We start from the raw sequence: 18,917 nt of genomic DNA on the forward strand, positions 1-18,917 counted from the left end.
ACCTTGCTAATATCTACAATATATCTGTCTTCTAACGTGCAGTTTTAGATTCCTGAGTGAACAACACAGAAAGTATTTCCGAGTTGTCATTGTTTACAACATGTGACTGTTTCTAGCAGACGACAGACCAAACCACGCCCCACGATCTATCCCACAATCCTGTTCTGCGCAGGCGCACTCGCCTCCTCGCGACAGAAAGCAAAATGGCGGCAATGGCGGCTAAACTTGGAAGTTGAAGTTGTTGACTTCTTCGCGAATCCGCAGTTTCTGGTGCGTTTCCCGGCCGCGCTCGACCTTCGGATGAACCATGGCGGAAGCCAAGCGGATTGTGCCGATCCCTCTGATGGGAAAGAAGCCGTTGGGCAAGGAGAAGAAGGAGAAATCGACGCCCCCTCGTGCTCCGACCCTCCGGTTCGCCCTGTCTCTCACACCGAGCACCGACAAAACGTGCCCCGAGATCTCCTACGTCGACCTCGTTAAAAATGCCATGGTGAGCCCCTTTTCTATTTTATTCCTCGCCATTACTGTCTCCTCTCCCTCGCCTGAAAACCTGACAGCTGTCCGGGCTTGCTGGAGCGAGGAATCGGGCGTAGTACGAAGGGTGGTCGGGGGACAGAGGGGACCGAGGTACCTTACAAAACAACCTGGAAATGTTCGACTTTTGAGCTCGAATTTTAACGAGCGGAAAATTCTGGGGTTATTTATCACCCAACAACAGTCTTCCATTTCTTCCTGCGGTCATGCCGCTCGTTTTGGGCGAAGAGGAGCCCCGAAATGTGCGACCAAAATCGTACATGTTTCTCCCGACATTTCTGCGGTGGGGATGGTTCGCGCATGGTGTGGGTTCGACTCGTTTTTGAAGGGAAAGAGGGGTTGAAAACGGCCGAAATCCTGGTCCAGACAAAGGCCGACATGTCTGTTCCCGACGTGACAAATTGCACAGCCCAAACCCGATCGAAAAACACATCCACAGAGCTGGGGAAAAGGCCGAGCTGCTTTCCTGTGCAGCCGCCATCATGTAGGTTGACCCGAGTACGCTTCGTCCCGGTTTTGTTTTGTAGCGACTTGGCGAGGCTTGAGCTCGCTCTCGCTGCACGGTTTTGTGTAGTCTCAGTATCTAGAACTGCAAAACGCCTGCCAGGCTTCCACCCAAAACCATTGGCAGCAAGCAAGGCTGTCATTTAGAAAATCTGTCGAGGTTTTCTTGACGAAGGGTGGGGGAACAGTTCGGCAGCCATGTTGGACTTTCAGGCAAAATATGTGCTCGGCGTTCTTGTCGCCCAGTAAAGGGAAACTTGAGTTGTAGCGAACACGGGACTCTTTTACAAAACTCGTGTTGGAGAAAAAAGGGGGAAAGTGTTATAGCGTGGGTTTTTGAGAATCTTTTGGGAACAATTTTGCTGGCAGGATTTTCGGGTGGGTTGGGAGATTTTTGCTCTTGTTTGGGGTCACGAAAATAACCTTTTCAGCCGGGTACGGATATGTGAAATCTGCGAGCACGGGAGTCTTTTGTGCGAGGCTCGTGTGTTTGAGGTTTTCCCGCGAAACTCTACAATCAAACAAAGTCTCTCTATTTAAACCATCAGAAAATATTAAATTTTGTGGTTTCTTTTATTTTTTTCGGGCTTCTTAGGGGGTGCATACATAATGAGGTGATTGATACACAGGTAGGTGGGAACGATCGGGCTTTGATCGGGTGCGAGCTGGGCTCGGCGGCGGGCGGGGTGAGGCAAGCCCCCGGCTACCAGCACGTGTAGTTCTCGCGGGTAAAATTTTGGGTCGTTTTCCATGGATTCGCCTATTTTGGTAAAATCTACGTGTGAAAAATGCAAATTAGGTGTGAGGTGTGTGGATTTTAGATGAGGGTCCAAGTTTGTAGTACAGACTCGCTTGTTTGCTAAGGTTTTTGGGGGAGGGAAAAATATCGGAGCGCCGCCAGGTATTTAAGGGCGCGTCGGTAAATGTTTTATTGGTAATGAGCAGCGTTTGCTGATTGCCTCATTTGCATACTTGTATACTAATTATCCCTTCCGAGGCAGTGCAGGATGTATCGATGTAGTGACTTCTGAACTGCGGATTTAAAACTGGGAACTGTGAAGTAGATCGTTTTGATTTTACACGCATGTAATCACCTTACTAATTGGGCCAATTTACATATATGCATACTAAGTAGGGCCGATTCAATGCAGTTTTCTGTGTCACGTCGTAGGCGTGATTTTTTTTGTAAGAGACTTTGTAGATTGATTTCGTATGTTATGATTGGAAAATTAAGCTAATGATGCCCTGATTTACATATTTGCATATTAATGAGCTGCTGTCCAGGGGCAGTATGGTTTTGAACATACATTCTGGCTCTTTCTTCACACATTGTTAAATCTTGGTAAATGTGATTTGTTATTGGAATATCTACCTTCCGGTGTTTTAAATAGTGATACTAGTACTTAGGTGCTGTGGAAAGCATTTAGTTTGTGATTTAAAAAAACCTACACTGTAATCTTTTTTTTTTCATCTTTAGTGCTTGTTCAATTTTGTTTGTAGAGAAAATGTTTTCGCCTTGTTTGATTTTTTTTTCATTGATTGTGAATAACATTGACACAGGATAATAATGAACTGAAATACATATTTGCACCAACTACATTTTGCACAATTGAACATGATTTTATGATGACGTATGCAAACAAGTGTTGTCCTGAAGCTGTAGTTAATTTTGGTCAATGTCTGCTCAGCAATAGTGTGTTGAAAGTCAAGAAGTCAAGATAATGCCCCATGAATAGCTTGTAATAACATGAAAATGTAGCTTAGAATAACACATAATTTACACATGATAACATGGATAGTGAGATACACACTAACCAATTTTTTTCTGTGGGATTTTTAGATACCTATAATCTCCAAGCAGATGCATGTGTTCGCGCAATAGATTTTCTTTTGGGTATGACTCTGTTACTTTTTGTCATGAATTAAACAAAATACACCTTGAAAACGCACTAAATGACTGGAAAGACAAACATGTATTTCGTACATAGTAGACAAGCATGATAGACACACACCAAATTGGGTATCAATTCAATAAAGTTTACCAAAAGTACATGTACATGTAGTTGCGACCACCCCTTCTTTTCTTTGCATCAAAAGAAGGTCTTCTCATGCGATGACAGCAACTTTAGATATATTTTGTTTCATTGTAGATATCAACTGTACATATTGTTTTATTGATAATACAAGTTGTAATTTGCAATCAACTTTCAAACCAGCAGGGATTTGTTTATGCAAAATGCCGCACACTCCAAAACAATGTCCACTGTTCATACAATGGCACACATTCCATAATACATTACAAGTGAATGATGATACACAAACTAGCAGCAGAAAATGTGCCATAGCAGAGTTCGAAATACAAAGGTGCAATGTGCAAATTGCACGTAATTTTCAAGATTTGCACCTAAAAATATTTTGAATGTGCAATTTTGCACCTGGACAATACCGATATATCATGTTTGCACTGCGTATCTCCGAAGTTTCTTGCTGTGTCGGCATCGCGCTGGGCGCATGGCAGCCATATTGTTTTCTTTACTGAACATCCTGGGAACAAGCTGCTCTCGTCCCCAGGTGAAGACGCGAAGGCATTACGTAATGATTTACCTAATATGGCAAGACGCGAAGGCCTACGTAGATGATTTACCAAATATGGTGAGACCCGCGAAACTTGTTGCCCGATGTGGTACGAAGTCCTTCGGCAGAGTAATTTCGGCTTTTTCGTCCAATTTTCGGTAAAATTCGGTGAAAAACAGAGTTTTCGGATTTCCCAGCATTCAGTGCTACCCAGGAAATTTGTAAAGCATGAAGAAGGGCCCATGAAGAAGGGGTCGATTTTCAAGTTCTTTTCACGAGGCTGGTGCAGCCGGTGGCGGTGGACCAGAGGCTGGTGCAGCCGGGGGTGGTGGATCGGGAGATGCCACCGGGTCCACCGTCTCCGAGGATCCCGCGGCCGATGTTGACGACGCGCCCCCAGAGGAGGGGGAGGGGAGCGCCAAGAAGCAAAAATTAACCGGACGTTATTTTTTTCTAAGCAGTATTTTTTTCCTTATATCGTGCACGATATTCAAGGTAAACAAATATGCAAAATAAATGTGCTCGCACACTGTTGGTGCTAGCGGCGTCCTTTGAAGCTAATGCCGACAAATTTTTTTTTGGTCTTTTTTTTTATAAACACAGATGATACTTGCATTGTTCATGTTTTGTTTGGTCCCTTCTTTTTAATGTATACTAAAACTTCTATATGCAGTGGCAGGCTAAGAAGGTTGATACACAGTAAAACAGTTCCAAACCTATGCAAGATGCAAGGCTAAATATAATTTTGCACATACATTTTTCAAATTGCACCTAAAAATTTTGCCAATGTGCAATTTTGCACGTACCTGAAAAAAAGTATTTCGAACCCTGCATAGTCCAAAACAGTGTGTGATGTTCAATCATAAAGTCATTGTGTTTTATATGTCTACTGTATGCACATTCTTGTCACATCTTCAAAGTAGTACATTTTCTTTATTTTTATTTGCACATACATGAAACAAAAAGAATACAGTACTAGTAAGTGATTATACTAATCGAACAAAACAGAATATAGAAGTACATTAGGAAAACCTGTGGTGTGCCTTTTGTGGAATTAAATGTATATCCTTATTATCATCAAAAGTGCATGTATTCAGGTTTAAGTTGGGATTGTATTTCAGTGACAGTGTTAGTACGTAATAAGGTTCAGGTTGAGGTTGTATTTCACGTGACATAGCAGGTACATGAATAAAATCAATATTGCCTGAACTGATTACAAGAATTGTTGATGTCAGCACTTAAAATTTAGGTACAATGTATAATCTACGTATTAAGCATGATAAAATTTCCACATGTGTGAGAGGAAACAACGTCGAACTACACTGTTACAATTTACACCTGTATCAGACTTATTCATTGGTTAAAGAAGATAAGTACATGTGTACACAACACAACACATGTATTTGCCTTTATTGTAATATTATTACCCAGGCTAGAAGAGAGAAAAAGTCGAAGATGATCTAAAAACAGATATCATGGTCTCAGGATTAGAGTTGAAAGGTTACCTGTATAATGTGATGTTTGTGGCCACAGACATCTGTCTACATTATGTACATTATATCAGCACTTACATGTACTGCAGTGGCTATGCAATATTACACTGGTGTTGGTCTGTACATGTATAATGTGGGGAAATGTGTGGTTTATGGAAGGAGAATTGAATCATTTGAAATGTTGGGTTTGTTAAGGTTGTACATCAACATCTGTAAATAAGTGTAATGATGGTGTCTGTAGTCACGTACAGCATTAATTTAAAGAAATTGTTCAGTTAATTGAAGAAAAACTTGAGCATTTGAATTGAAATGTTGCCTGAACATTTTCAGTGGTATATTCTTTAGTCAGGGCACAGTGTATGGAAATTCATAAGACAGGTGGCAGCTTATGTTACACATTCATGTATTACTGTTACAAGTTGCATGATGTTGATATTATTATGATTATGAATGACATGCATTAAAAGTGATTTGGCTGCTTGTAAGTAATAATCTAAAGATTTGTTCATGTTTAGTGGCTGGGAGTCCAGTACTAACTAATACTGTACATGTGAGCACAAGAATATAATCTATTAGTATTACATGGTGAACAATTACGTTTTGTATTTTGCTACAACTACTACTATATAAGCAAATCTTGACATTTTCTTGAAATCTCTGCTCTTGTTTTCAGAAGAATTTGCTCATTTGAAACATGAACAAGATTTTATGGGCTATTTTGAGCTTGAAAGAATAGATGCTAGACTTAGAATTACTAAAACATTGCATGTGAAGTTATCTCACATTGAGTATCAAATCCCATGTGTTGAATTTATACATGACAATCAGATCATGATTTTGATTTTTCATGTACAAATGTGTTGAAATTGCAGTTAAGCATCACTATTATATTTGTGCCTGCACTATGACTTATTGTAAACCATTATGCAGCACACATAAAACTTGCATTGCAATATTGGACAGATGTAGAATAGCATTATATCAGACAGACACAGTTATAAGGCTGATGCTGCATGTACTGTTTGTGGCCCATCTTATTCTGTGTGTGTCTAAACTCTAAATGTGTGTGTTTATCTGTGTGTGTGTGTTTGTGTCAGTCTGTATGTGTATGTGTTTGTTACATTAATTCCCATGCTTAGCTACGTACATGTATATGTTATTGATATGACTATTGTTGTCCAACATATCTAATTTATGTTATTGTCATGTACAGTGATTGTTACTGCTGTTTTCAATTGTCGCCTTAGCGCTACTTACTACTTGTAAATACCTTGAAGGAACAAGTAAAAGAAACTGTTGTCATTACATATAATTTATAGTAAAATGTTGAACTTTATTCCAACACAACTAGTAAAGCCTAAAGGAGATCAGATTTTCAACGACCACTGTCGCCATCATTAGGATAATTAATGACCAGTCACTTCCCAACGTAAACTGGCGAGAGTACAGTTACAGACACGTGACCTTATCGTAATTTTCTCTCGCCCCACACACAGAGTAAAGACAAGGACAGCAGGCCAACTCCAAATAAGGACGTCCAGGTCATTGACCCCAGCGACCCCTTCGCAGCTGAGGATGCCAGGGAGGTCGCGGATGTGGAAAGGATCGCCCGGCACTTTGAAGAGAAATACGTGAGTCACATCAACTTCTGATCTGGTTTTGTGTGTTTCTTGTATACAAGTCAAAAAGTCTGATATTCAGATGATGATATTGTTTATAGAAGAAATGTTGACCGTTGACCCTCTAGTACTAGTAGTAGTACCTGTGGTAATGCATACATTATTTATGTGTAGCACTACTTTGGTATATAATTTACATTTTTATAGTTATGGTTATCTTACTAGTATTTTCAAGTTTGTATTTTACTAGTATTTTCAAGTTTGTATTGTTGTAAATATGCAGTGCACAATATGAGTTTTGTGGGGTTATTTCCACTTTTTAATAACTGTACTTATTTACTTTATGTAAATTAGATGCTGACCTGTTTTTTTTTCTCAGGGTCCTTCGACAGTCAGCAAGGTCAAGGGCAGGAGAAAAGACAGGATAGAGGTCAGTCAACACCTGTCGTGTGACCTTGGGATGACCTTCTGAAAATTCCTTTTTTTCACCCTAAATGATTTTATGCAATGGGCAAGTTATGGGAAAATAGATTTCTTCCAAAACAGAAGAGTAGTTTTATGGGGCCATAGGTCATTTGGCTATGAAGAATGTTTAAAAAAAAAAAAGAACTTGTATGACTGACAGGTGTCTGTCATCATTACCATTCTTTATGTAGACTTGGTGGATAGGGCTGCCTATTTAGAAATTCAAAAATTCAATAAGTGAAGTAAATGAATGATACTACTGGTAGTAGGGTTATGTGCATGTTTTATTGTCATTCCACAAGTGAAAACGTTTTGATATCCGTTGCTTGTTGTTTCCATGCAGGACTTAGTGGACATGGGTCTGGGGTATGACGAGACAGACCCGTTTGTGGACAACTCGGAATGTGTAAGTCTTTCGCTTTTTTTTTACTTGGTGAATGTAGAAAAGAAGTAAAACTAACTAGCTGACTGCTGCCTAACCATGTGTCAGGGACACCTGCAGCAGTACAATCAAAACCTGGATAGTGACTGAGTGAGTGTGAATGTTAGAAAGAGCTAAAACAAGTTGTTGTAAACCACACACCACAGCAGACCCAGACCCACCAATGGACATGAATTGATGAAATGTCAGTAGAAACATAACTTTCTTGATAATTCCTCTAGTGGGATTTTCTACGAGCATGTTGTCTAAGAAGGTTCTTAATTCAACAACCAGTGGGTTTTTACAACCAACATTTTGGTGACCATCTGTCACCTCTTTTCCCTCACATATCTGACACCAATGACTGGTTCTGATATGTACTGCAGCTAGGTATCACTGTTGCAATATTACAAACTTTAAGGCAGTTATTGGATGAAACCTGTGTTGGTTGAACCTTTTCTGACCTGATAAAATTATTGACAACAGTAACAAGCACCTTGTTTTTTTCTCCAGTATGATGAGTTGGTGCCAGCTGACATCACCACCAAACTGGGTGGTTTCTACATCAACTCTGGAGTCCTGGAGTTTAGAGACGTCTCCGACTCTGACTCCGAGGGCAACTTTAAGGCACCAGGTGTGAAAAGAAAAACACCAAAGGTGAGAAAACTGCTCCAGGAAGAAGCCTGCCTACCTGCCTAATTGCTTAGGCCAGAGCTGTCCCCTTGCACTTCTTTATATTTTCCCTCCAAGCAGCACGGTCCTTAGCCTAATTTGTTCAGCAATCTTGAGGGACCATCCAGTATCATTTACTGTTTGGTCCAGCCATCTTTTGGGGGGTCTTTCTGCAAAAGATTCCCCAGTACTACAAGTATGCATGACAATATCGTGTGATAAATACTGCAACGTATGAGGCATGTAGATCATCAAATTTAGGTTAGGGACTGTTCAAAGATTACAAGAACAGAATATATGGTAAAAGACCATTTTATTTGCTGTAAAGAGATTTTCCTGTACTGTGTGATTGTGATTTTGTATGTTGTCGTAAGTCTAACTCAGCACCCTTCTTAGATCCTGTCCGACTCAGAAGACTCAGGAGGTGACTTCAAGGATGCCACCAAAAAAAAGAGAGTAAGGAAAAGATGCAGTGCCCCTGCTACTTATTGTCTACAAGTTGAAATCTTTTTGTTTTGTTTTCTGTAACAAATTTTCCTCAGTGAAAGACCCATTCACTGAGCTAACACCATGTTACTGGAATAGCATCTCTTCTCCCTAAGTTAGAAGCTGAGAGTGAAGACTAACTGACAGTGGTTTCCAGTTTATTTCCCTTTTTTTACTCAACTTGCCCCAAAATGAGTTCAATTTATGATAGATGTTTTATGCATGAATTAAATGATGTTATTAATACATATGTGCATTTCAGAAAGTTGCTTGATCATGACCTGCATTAATATCCACTATTGGTAACAGTACAGTAAGATTTTTATAAAATCTTTGTCTTCTTTTCCTGTCCTCACAGAAAATGAGAAAACCTTCCAAAGACGGTGTGGAGAAAGACGGGGTGAGAAAACGGAAGCGGTTGAAGGACCCGCTGGACCCAAACAAGCCCAAGAAGCCACGGAAACCACGGGAGAAAGGAGATGGGTAAAGTTCTCAATGATAACTTAAGAGTCATAATGCATTAATCACAGGTGACAAGGTGGTCAAGTGGTTAGAGTGGTTAGACTTTGAATCGAAAGGTTTTGGGCTCAAGTCCCCAAAATATGTGTGCAAAGTCAAGAGTTTGTCAGAAGGATGATGGCTGAGACTATCAATTTTACCGGTTTCGACTTTTTATTCCAAAGTCTTCATCAGAAAAATCCCCAAAATATGTGTGCAAAGACACGACGGCGCATGCCTGTGAGGAACACTGTCTTGGACTCTTTCTGTACTCATATATTTTCAATATTTTAAATATATATATTCCCAACAATTCTGCGAGGATGTTGTGGTCTTGTATTTTTCATTAACTTTATGCTTCTCTTCCTCAGTACTACAAAACCCCGAAAGAAGAGTACCCCAACTGTGGCAGAGCTTTTGCAGAGACAACAGCAGCTTCACCAGCCAGGCCAGCCCCTCCCTACCTCCAACAGCACATCTCCTCCCTCTGCAGGCTTCCCTCAGCACAACAGCAACGTGTCAGCATCTAACCTGCTCAGCTCGGCTGGGTTTGGGACATTAGGTAGAGATCTTTTCACTTAGTCACTTTTGTTAATTGCTGAGACTTCAGTAAATGAAACGTTGAAGGCGTAATATTTGATATTTTTTGCTGGGTTTGGAACATTAGGCATAGTTTTTCATCTGTAAAAGTTATCATTCATCATTGATTATTTCCAGGTGGTACCAAATGAAAAGTTGATAACTTAAAGGTAGAAGTAGAGATTTTTTTAACTTCCCAAACTTCACTGGGTTTGGAAAATCAGCTGGGTTTTGTTTTTTAGGCTGGGAACATTAGGTCATGTTTTTATCACTCACTATTTTTAAAGTTCGTTTATTCGTTTATTTCGATACCCTTTAGTCTAAAACGACTAGTCTTCCAGGGTTCAAAACATATAAACATGTGAACATACTGGCAACAAAATAAAAGAGAATGAACATACATAATCATCACAAATTATAGTCATTGTTTATTTGCTGGGACGACAGTCAAAATAAAAAGAGTAAGATGTGATAGCTGGAAGTTCATCAGGCACATCAGTGCACCTATTTCCCAGAAGTGAATTTCAAGCCCTATACTGTGTACAGGGTCCATCCATACGTAGCCTGACACCTGTTCTGTCATCCTCCCATCCCCAGGTGCTGATGTAGGCTCCTCCTCCTCCCTGCTGGCCGGCAGCATCCTGTCAGGTATTGGAGACGGTAGCCTAGGTGACGGCATCAATCCCGAGAAACCCCCCAACCTCCCCACCGGCCTGCCCTCCGACCTCCACACTACCATCGTCAAGCTGAAAGAGGTGAGGACAGGTTTTGTCTTTTTGTAAACTGTACACATTAAGGATGGGTGGTGCTAGATGTTGCTACACATTGCTAGGTGTTGCTAGCTGAAAGAAGTAAGGACAGGATTTGTTTTTTCTAAACTAGATGTTGCTAGTTCAGTAGCTAGTTACAAGGTGTTGCTAGCTGCTACATCGTTGTAGATGTTGCTACTGCTAGTTACAAGGTGTTGCTAGCTGCTAGCTGTTGCTACTGCTAGTTACAAGGTGTTGCTAGTTGCCTACATACATGTAGGTATCAAGTGTTGCTACAAATGTAGTTGCTAGCTGTATCTAGGTGTTGCTAGTGGCTAAGCTGCTGGTGGCTAAGTTGCTATTTGCTAGGTGTTTCCAGTTACTGTTTGACACTAGCTGCTAGGCATCTCTAGTTTCTGTGTTTTGGAGTGAAGGAGTTTCTTGACGTGATGAGGGTGATTTCCATCTCGTGACTCCATCCATCGTCTTGTGTCCGTGGTTCTTGTATTGTACAGGATGGTCTCACAAGTTCAAGTACAAATGTAAATATCACAGATGACTCTGTGAGTTGCAATATCTTTGTGGCTACCCTTCTTTGTTGAGGGTTGGTTGCCATGCCCAGATGTAGATGGCAATTTAATACCTAAAGTCATCAGGTTCGGTGTCCAAAATTTGTCAATTGAGATTGAATGTCCAGGGTGAGTCTAAGAACTTGTGAGACTACCCAAGCATGCTTGCGAAAAAAACGTCACCCATCCTGTGGTTGTAACATCACTGTGCCCTGGTGAACCCAATACTCGGTTTATGTTTTAGTCCAAGATTCTTGCTCAAATTACCTAAAAATAGAACTTTTGGCAATCTGTTCTAATCTTCACTAATTTTCACTGCTATGCCCCATCAACAGCACACTGCAAAACCCACTTTTTCGTTCTTACAGGGATCAAATTTTCTAGTAAAAGACCACCAAAAAGTGGTCACATTGGCCAGGTGGTCCTTATATACAGTAGTGGTGGTCACTTGTACATGACTTCACTGTTTTTACAAATTAATAATTAGCTGTGATACACTTTATTTTGTTTATCTCCGAAATCGGTAAGATAAGAATTGAAATTTGGAAGTTTTCTGCAAAGCTGTTCTGCAATGTGTTCCACCAAAAAGTGGTCACGTTGGCCAGGTAGTCCTTATGCATTGGTGGTCACTTGTACAGATTTAACTGACATCAAATAGACAATTATCATTTTATTTACCTCCGAAATTGGAAAAAATTTTAAAAGTTTGCAAGAGCTGTTCTGCAATGTGCTGTGGTATGTGTACCCCACAGTTGTTTCTACCTCCGACCCCCTGTTTGCTTATTGTGTGCCAAATTGCCTTGCTATAGAACATGCTGTCAGTGGGACAGTTGAGAAGTTTTCCCTCACTGTCTGCCACCCTCCAGCCGGCCAAGGTCAGTGCCGTTGTCTTGGTTACGGTCAAATCTCCATAGTTGTGACGTGTCGAGACACATTTGTGTTTTTTGGCAACTTGTGTTTCAGTCTATGACATATAAAATCATATTTGAACCACACAAAATTTCAAAAGTTTTAGGCTTTTAGGTTCAAGCGACCTTTAAATGCTGCAATCTTCATCAGTTTAGAATGACCAATTAGCAAATAGATCACGTGACCTAAAGGTACTGCAGCCTTCATCAGGGTCAAGTGACCGATCACCTAATAGGTCACATGACTCCAAGGAAGCCAGTTATTGGTAAACACACATTGTTTTTTTGACAATGTGCTTCTGTGATACAGAAAATTATGTTTATGGTAAGATCCTAAAAGATGTTACAAAGTCAGTGGGTTTGCAAAAAGTTGTTCAAATGATTCGCTTACGACCCAGATTTCGAGCTGCAAACCCCGAAGTACATCTGATTAAAATGACAGCTTGACAAACAATGTCTATAGCTCTACCTCAGCAGTCGTCTGTGGTGATGGACCCAGCAGGTAGTCTGTATAATTGTCTTCTTTATGCACTCACTTGTGTAAGGGGCAGTTATATTGCATAAAGGAACTATTCTAGGACCATAATTGGAACACGTGGAACCAATGGGTAATGCTAACGATTCATGAGAAATGGTTCTAATGAGTTACATGAGGCTATTTTTAACTCAAAACCTACTGCTAATGGATACATACTGGACATTTGAAGAGTTTTGTTTAAGGCTGGAGTCATAAGGAAATACAGTTTCAGGTTTTCAGAAGGTTTGGAGACAGTATAACATAACGAACTGATAACCTTTCCTTAACTAACCACTCTTTTGTGAATAAACCTCCCTTGTGTGCTTTTTTCATCTTTATTCTCTAGATTCAGCTATTAAAACTAACAAAGAATTTCCTGAACAGTCACCATGTATTTATGGATACCGGTTTGGCTGTGACTGACATACAACCAGATTTACCCAACTAATCAGTGGCTATTACAATAGGCCATAGGGACTGAGTAAAGAGACTGTTTTTACACAACCAAGTCCTTTATTCAGCCGACGTTTTGGTGACCGTCTGTCACCTTCCTCAGGGCAGTTCTGACTGGTTCACATTGCATTGCAGCACAGGTGTCACTGCTATCTGATGCTATAAACGTCGGCTGAATGAAAGACTTGGTTGTGCGAAAAGAGCCTCTTTACTCAGTGTCTTACCAACCTGATGAAACTATTCACAGAGGCCAAAGGGACTGTATCAATACATAAAATACAAACGAACATTTTATATGTTTATGGTCACCACATATTTTTTACTGAATGTATTTGGAAGCAATGGTTAAGGTTTCTATATAGACATCCAGGCAAACAGTAGTTGTTGTAATGATAAATTACGGTCATTACTTCCAGATGTTTGAGTGACATCCACCTCTCTTCTTCACTAGAATGTACAGAACTAGTCAACACAATATATGGGCAACTGTAAAAAAGGTTTAACATAGCAAAGACAAAAGCAAAGATCTTAATGTTTCACTTTCTCTCCTTTCCTTCCTCCCCAGGCGGCTGAGATGTCTTCAGACGGAAAGTGCAAGTTCTTCACCCCCTCCGTCAATAGCATGTTGTTAGAGTAAGTTGGACTGTTTTTTCATAAAGATTCCAAATTTCACAACACTATTATGATATAACAAAGCTTTCTTCAACTGTACAAATAATATGTAAGTCTTTTGCCAAAAGCCTGAAACTGATCCAAAGTAAAAAAAATTTATTCAGTTGTGAATAGATTATAACAATGTATAAGCATTGGACTCACTGAATTGTTTATTGGATGGACATATACATTGTACAATCTGTAGATTGTACAATGTATATGTCCATCCAATATAATATATGTCTTGTATGTCAACTTTCATACTTAAATGTAATGCTTTAAGAGATTAGTGACTTCTATTGTGCACTACATTATGTTATTCCTGTATTGTTGTTTTTTCCAGTGTGGAGATGCAGTCTAGAGAACTGAAGTGTTCAGAAAGATCTGTGAGTACCAATGTTTTAGTGTCTGTGTGTGTGTGTGTGTATACATTGTAGGTTTGTGTTTCTGTGTATGCGTGTGCACGAGTGTGTGGCTGCCCTGTAGTTTCTGTATGATCTGCCAGAGGGCACTTATACCAAAGTAGATGAGTCCTGCTATCTCTAACCACACCTTGCGACATGTATTGCATTGACAGGGAGTGTTTGCCCACCTGGCTGCCCACCTTCCCTGTACCAAGGACACACTCCTCAAGAGGGCCAAGAAACTCAGACATAGTGAACTTGTAAGTACGAGACTTGAATGGATGTGATCTAAAAAAAAATTTTTCAGATCATTCTTGCTCATATTATGCTTGCTCACCTAAAATGAGATTCTATGCTTAGTCGTGTAATTATCTTATGCTTGAATGGCCCGGCTGAGTGGTTAGGCACAAGATTAAGAGACCATGGGTTCAATTTCCGGCATTCCTGTTTTTGGGAAATGCTCTTTGCACAACATTCCTCACTCCACCCAAGTGTAAAATGGATACCTGACTTCAGTTCACCTTCCCCCCTCTGCCCCTTTAGCCACCAAAAGGCAGTAGTACCTTTCTCTAATACACGTACAATGTATATCATTTCCCGTCCCCAGGACAGTCAGCTGCGTGAGCCGTTGTTTCGGTTACGAGAGGCGATCGGGAAGGTGATGCCGGAACAGATCCGGCGCCACCAGGAGGAGTGCAAGATCGCCACACAGGCCAAGATAGAACAGTCAGTCTGCGTTTGTTTGTTTGTTTGTTTGTTTCTTTTGTTTGAGATTAATTTAAGTGTGACGTCATGGAGGGTCATGCCTAATGATGAGTTTCAGAACATAACATGGTTAAAACGTAGGGCTAGAGACAGATCTGAGCTGTTTGTCTAGTGCACTGACTACAGTGTGATTTTTCAAGCATTACATCTATGCTTTATACACATGTAAGTCCTAGAAGTAGACCAGCCCAACCTATATGTCTCTGCAAGAGAAACTGGGGTCAAAAGTTCCAGACTGTTAATTTGCCCGTCAGCTGTCCTCAGAGTTTGAGCTGGTCAACTTTTTCTTTGAGTGATTAAAAATGAGACCTTACACATAAGTTTGACAGAGAAGAATTTTCAGGCTGAAATAATTCTGCATTGTTTTAGGCCCCCTCATTGTATACTATCATGGATAAAGATAACTGTGTTTTCTACCCTGCTATTTAGGATCCAGGAGAGCCAGCAGAGTCTGCACAGGGAGGGGGAGGGGGAGAGCCCCGGGTCCACGTCAGACAGGCAATATCTCCTGTAGGACAGAGTTAACAGTAACTAACGGTGCTTACTGTTCCCCAGGATCCAGACAGGCAATATCTCCTGTAGGACAGAGTTAACAGTAACTAACGGTGCTTACTGTCTCCCAGGATCCAGACAGGCAATATCTCCTGTAGGACAGAGTTAACAGTAACTAACGGTGCTTACTGTCCCCCCAGGATCCAGGAGAGCCAGCAGAGTCTGCACAGGGAGGGAGAAGGAGAGAACCCTGGGTCCACGTCAGATGAGGATGAGGAGGGGACCAAGAACAGCCTGGACAACATCAAGATCAAACGCTCCAGCATGCCCAGGAGGAAGTTCGAGTGGACGGAAGAGATCAGGTGAGTTCACAGCTTCTCCTGTCTTGTATTGTTTACCTTCACAGAAGGAAAACATATTCTTTGTGCGAAGGAAGACATATTTTTGGTTGTTTACCTTCGCAAAAGGAAAACATGCCTGATATTTTTTGTTGTGTACCTTCGCAGAAGGAAAACTTAAAAGTTTTTACTCTGTTTCTTCTTCTCGAAACGAGGTGAATGACCTGAACCAGACGGCTGTCACCATGGTAACCGGACACCCTGTGGTGTTGGATTACTTTATGTAGCAAATGGCAGGACAGAGTTGGGGGGGGGGGCTGGTCAAAAAGAAAAATTGTTGCTGAAAGCCTCTCCTGTGTTGTTTTCCCAGGAAACTGCTGTACGAGGTGGTTAGGATTAAGGTTCAGCACTACGACAAGTCTCGCTCCCAGTCTGCTGAGGAGTACCTCAAGACTTATCTGGAGCAGGAGGTCAAGAACTGCTGGCCGAAAGGCTGGATGCAGGCAAGGTCAGGGTTTAGGATTCTTACCTTTGCCAAGAAGTCTATGTTTTCAGTAGTGTTTTTGTTCTCGCGTGTGTGTGCATGTATGTTTATGTGCGTGCGTGTGCATTATGTGTGTGTGTGTGTGTGTGTGTACGTGCCTTTTATTTGTGCATGGCTGTGTGTGTGTGTGTGTGTGTGTATGTATGTGTGTGTGTGTGTGCGTGTGTGTGTGTGTATGTGTGCGTGAGTGCGTGTGTGTATGCAGGTGTGTGTGTGTGTGTAAGAGAGGGATGGGCTCCACCTTCCAGTACCATGCTCTTGACACAATGGTCTAACAACCCACCACCCCTACAGCCTCAAAAAGGCTATGGGACTACCTTCACTTTTTACCTATCTTAAACTGTAATCTCAGGAAAATTGTTTAAAATGTGAGTTTCACGTTGGAATAATGTTGTCCCTTGCAGAATGTTGTTTAAAGAGAGCAGATGTATCCATAGCTGTATAACAGCACAACCGTGAGTACGGCTTCCTTAGCTAAGTAAATTTTATCAGTTCCCGGATATAAAAAAGTTAGTAATGGACGGAAAGAACCCATGATGTGAAAAAAAGTTCATGCCCTGGTACAGTACAGAGATTGAAAATAGTCTAAAATATCTAGAAAATTCTGGATCTGCATATTTCCTGAATAGAACCTTTATATCAAATGTTTCCCCAAGGTAATCTATAAGTATAAGTCTTAGTGTCTTTCTTTGTTTTTCTGCATGTTCGTATGCATGGTATACTCTGAAATAAAATTGACCTAAATTTTTTTTTCTCTTTTCCTTTCAGACCGAAGCAGAAAAAGAGTAAGTTGAAGTCACTTATTTACCGTTGTGATTGTTGGCGCAGTTTTTTCTCTTAATCAAATTCAAAATTTCGGTTCTTAATTTCCTGTTTCATGTACAAAACTTGTTAATTTTTTTCTTTTTTCTTTTTTTCACAGTACAAGTGAACCCTGCCCCAAAGAAAGCAGCTATCGTCAAGGTTTGTGTTTGTTTCACGCTTTTGCTGCTCAAAACATTCCTTAGATGAAGTCCACACTCAGGTAATCATGCGATGTTGACTCCTTTAGAGCATGCACTTTCTCACTGATACTTACATGTACATGTACACACTATGACCTATATATAATTGACTTAATGCATGGCCATAGAGAATGGAGATTTTTGTATTACATTGTACACTACCTGGCAGTTAGCTATCCAACTTACCTGATGCATGTCATAGGTACATAAATTTCTGGCTCAAGTGCCTTAAGAATGTGCCACTACTTTTCTCTGGAGGTGTAACAGTCCAGTTTCTTCCCCTTACTTGTTTTGTAAACCACACATTATTATCACTTTGAATAAAGGGTTCTTTTTTAATTTTTTTCTACCACTTTTTCACCTCCCCCCTCCCAGAAAAGTAATGGGCTCTCCCTCACCATTGGTCTCTGTTGTATTTTCCAGTTTGGGCTGGACCATCCACCCCATGTGTGGGGGTGGATCCAGCAGGTAGGCCAAACGCAACCCTCAGATCCAGCAGCTTCAAGGGTTGGTGGTAACCCGTGCTGTTTGGATCTTTCGTTCCAAGAAAAAACAATTCTTTCTTGGACGTTCTTTCGTTTTCAGAGGCTCAACACTGAAGTGAGCTGGTCTGGTTGTCACGAAATCACTAAACTTTTTGTTTCAGCGATTCTTACTTTTTTTCTGATTTTGAAAGTTTTTCGACCAATCATCCAGTTCACTGCAGGAACCATTGTGGTTGTTGCAATGCATCTGCCTGTCAGTATTTATGCTGTATGTTTCGAAAAATAGTAATTTGTTTGCATGCTAGAGGTCCAGTCAGTGAGTCAGAGAAAAATTTGTGTTTGCAGAAAAATTATACTATTCTACACAAGCTAAGAGAATGCAGGCCTTGTGTTAATGAATCACACACATATTGCAGAAAATGGTTCCTGGAAATTTTATGAACAAGCAGACTGTACATGATGTGTACTTCGACCTTCTTTAACACATGTGCCTCGTGCAGTACACCTGCAGATCACTAGGTGGTGCTCATGTCTGTTTCCTGCAGTGCTCCATTGAACCACTAGGTGGTGCTTCTTATCCTTATGTTCCCTGCAGTTTTTCATTGAATCACTAGGTGGCATTTATGCCTGTGTTTCCTCCCCCTTACAGCAGGACCGTAAGTCTGGCTCGCCCGTGGTGCTGTCCTCCGGCGGAGTCATCGCCCCCAGCGGAGCGGCAGGGACCAGCAACAACTCCACTTCACCCAGCCAGCCCTTCAATAAACCTGTTCCCATGGCGACCAGCAAACCCGTTACCATGACAACATCATCTTCGGCACTCCAGTCCATGTCGTTGTTCGCGTCGTGCGTTGCGGCGGAAAAGCAGCAGGCGTCGGCTTCGGTTGTCTCGTCTCCTCCGTCCGGCCTTCCCAACGCTCCCTCCCTCACCTCCTCCATCTCCTCATTCATTCCCACACTCCTGGACTATGCAGACTCCGACGTTGTCGGCAAGACATCTTCTTCGAAACAACAACAACCCACCAAGGAGTCTCCCAATCCCAAGGAGTCTTCTTCATCTGCTTCCCCCACGGATAACTCCATTGGACATGCTATAGGTTCGTGATTTGATTTATTGAAATCGTAACAATACAATACATGTGGGACACAGGCAGCTGTTGCTGGTGTTTTGTCCTACAGATAGAAACATTTAC

At 41.2% G+C, this 18,917-nt stretch overlaps 1 protein-coding gene across 1 annotated transcript; it reads left to right on the forward strand.

The window, feature by feature from the left end:
- The first annotated feature begins 68 nt into the window (after window positions 1-68).
- Window positions 69-18,829, forward strand: LOC109487233 (ubinuclein-1-like). Its single transcript, XM_019791218.1, has 20 exons — window positions 69-490; window positions 6,602-6,736; window positions 7,104-7,154; window positions 7,533-7,595; window positions 8,124-8,267; window positions 8,679-8,738; window positions 9,127-9,251; window positions 9,638-9,828; window positions 10,443-10,600; window positions 13,607-13,674; window positions 14,039-14,081; window positions 14,273-14,359; window positions 14,707-14,825; window positions 15,557-15,718; window positions 16,065-16,202; window positions 16,643-16,693; window positions 17,007-17,023; window positions 17,161-17,201; window positions 17,666-17,710; window positions 18,377-18,829. The coding sequence occupies exons 1-20, from the start codon at window positions 308-310 to the stop codon at window positions 18,827-18,829; spliced, it is 2,334 nt and encodes a 777-aa protein (XP_019646777.1). The 5' UTR covers window positions 69-307.
- Window positions 18,830-18,917: the final 88 nt, after the last annotated feature.

The sequence above is a fragment of the Branchiostoma belcheri genome, unplaced genomic scaffold, assembly GCF_001625305.1.
Source record: "Branchiostoma belcheri isolate BF01 breed outbred unplaced genomic scaffold, Haploidv18h27 scaffold87, whole genome shotgun sequence".
NCBI classification, from domain to species: domain Eukaryota; kingdom Metazoa; phylum Chordata; class Leptocardii; order Amphioxiformes; family Branchiostomatidae; genus Branchiostoma; species Branchiostoma belcheri.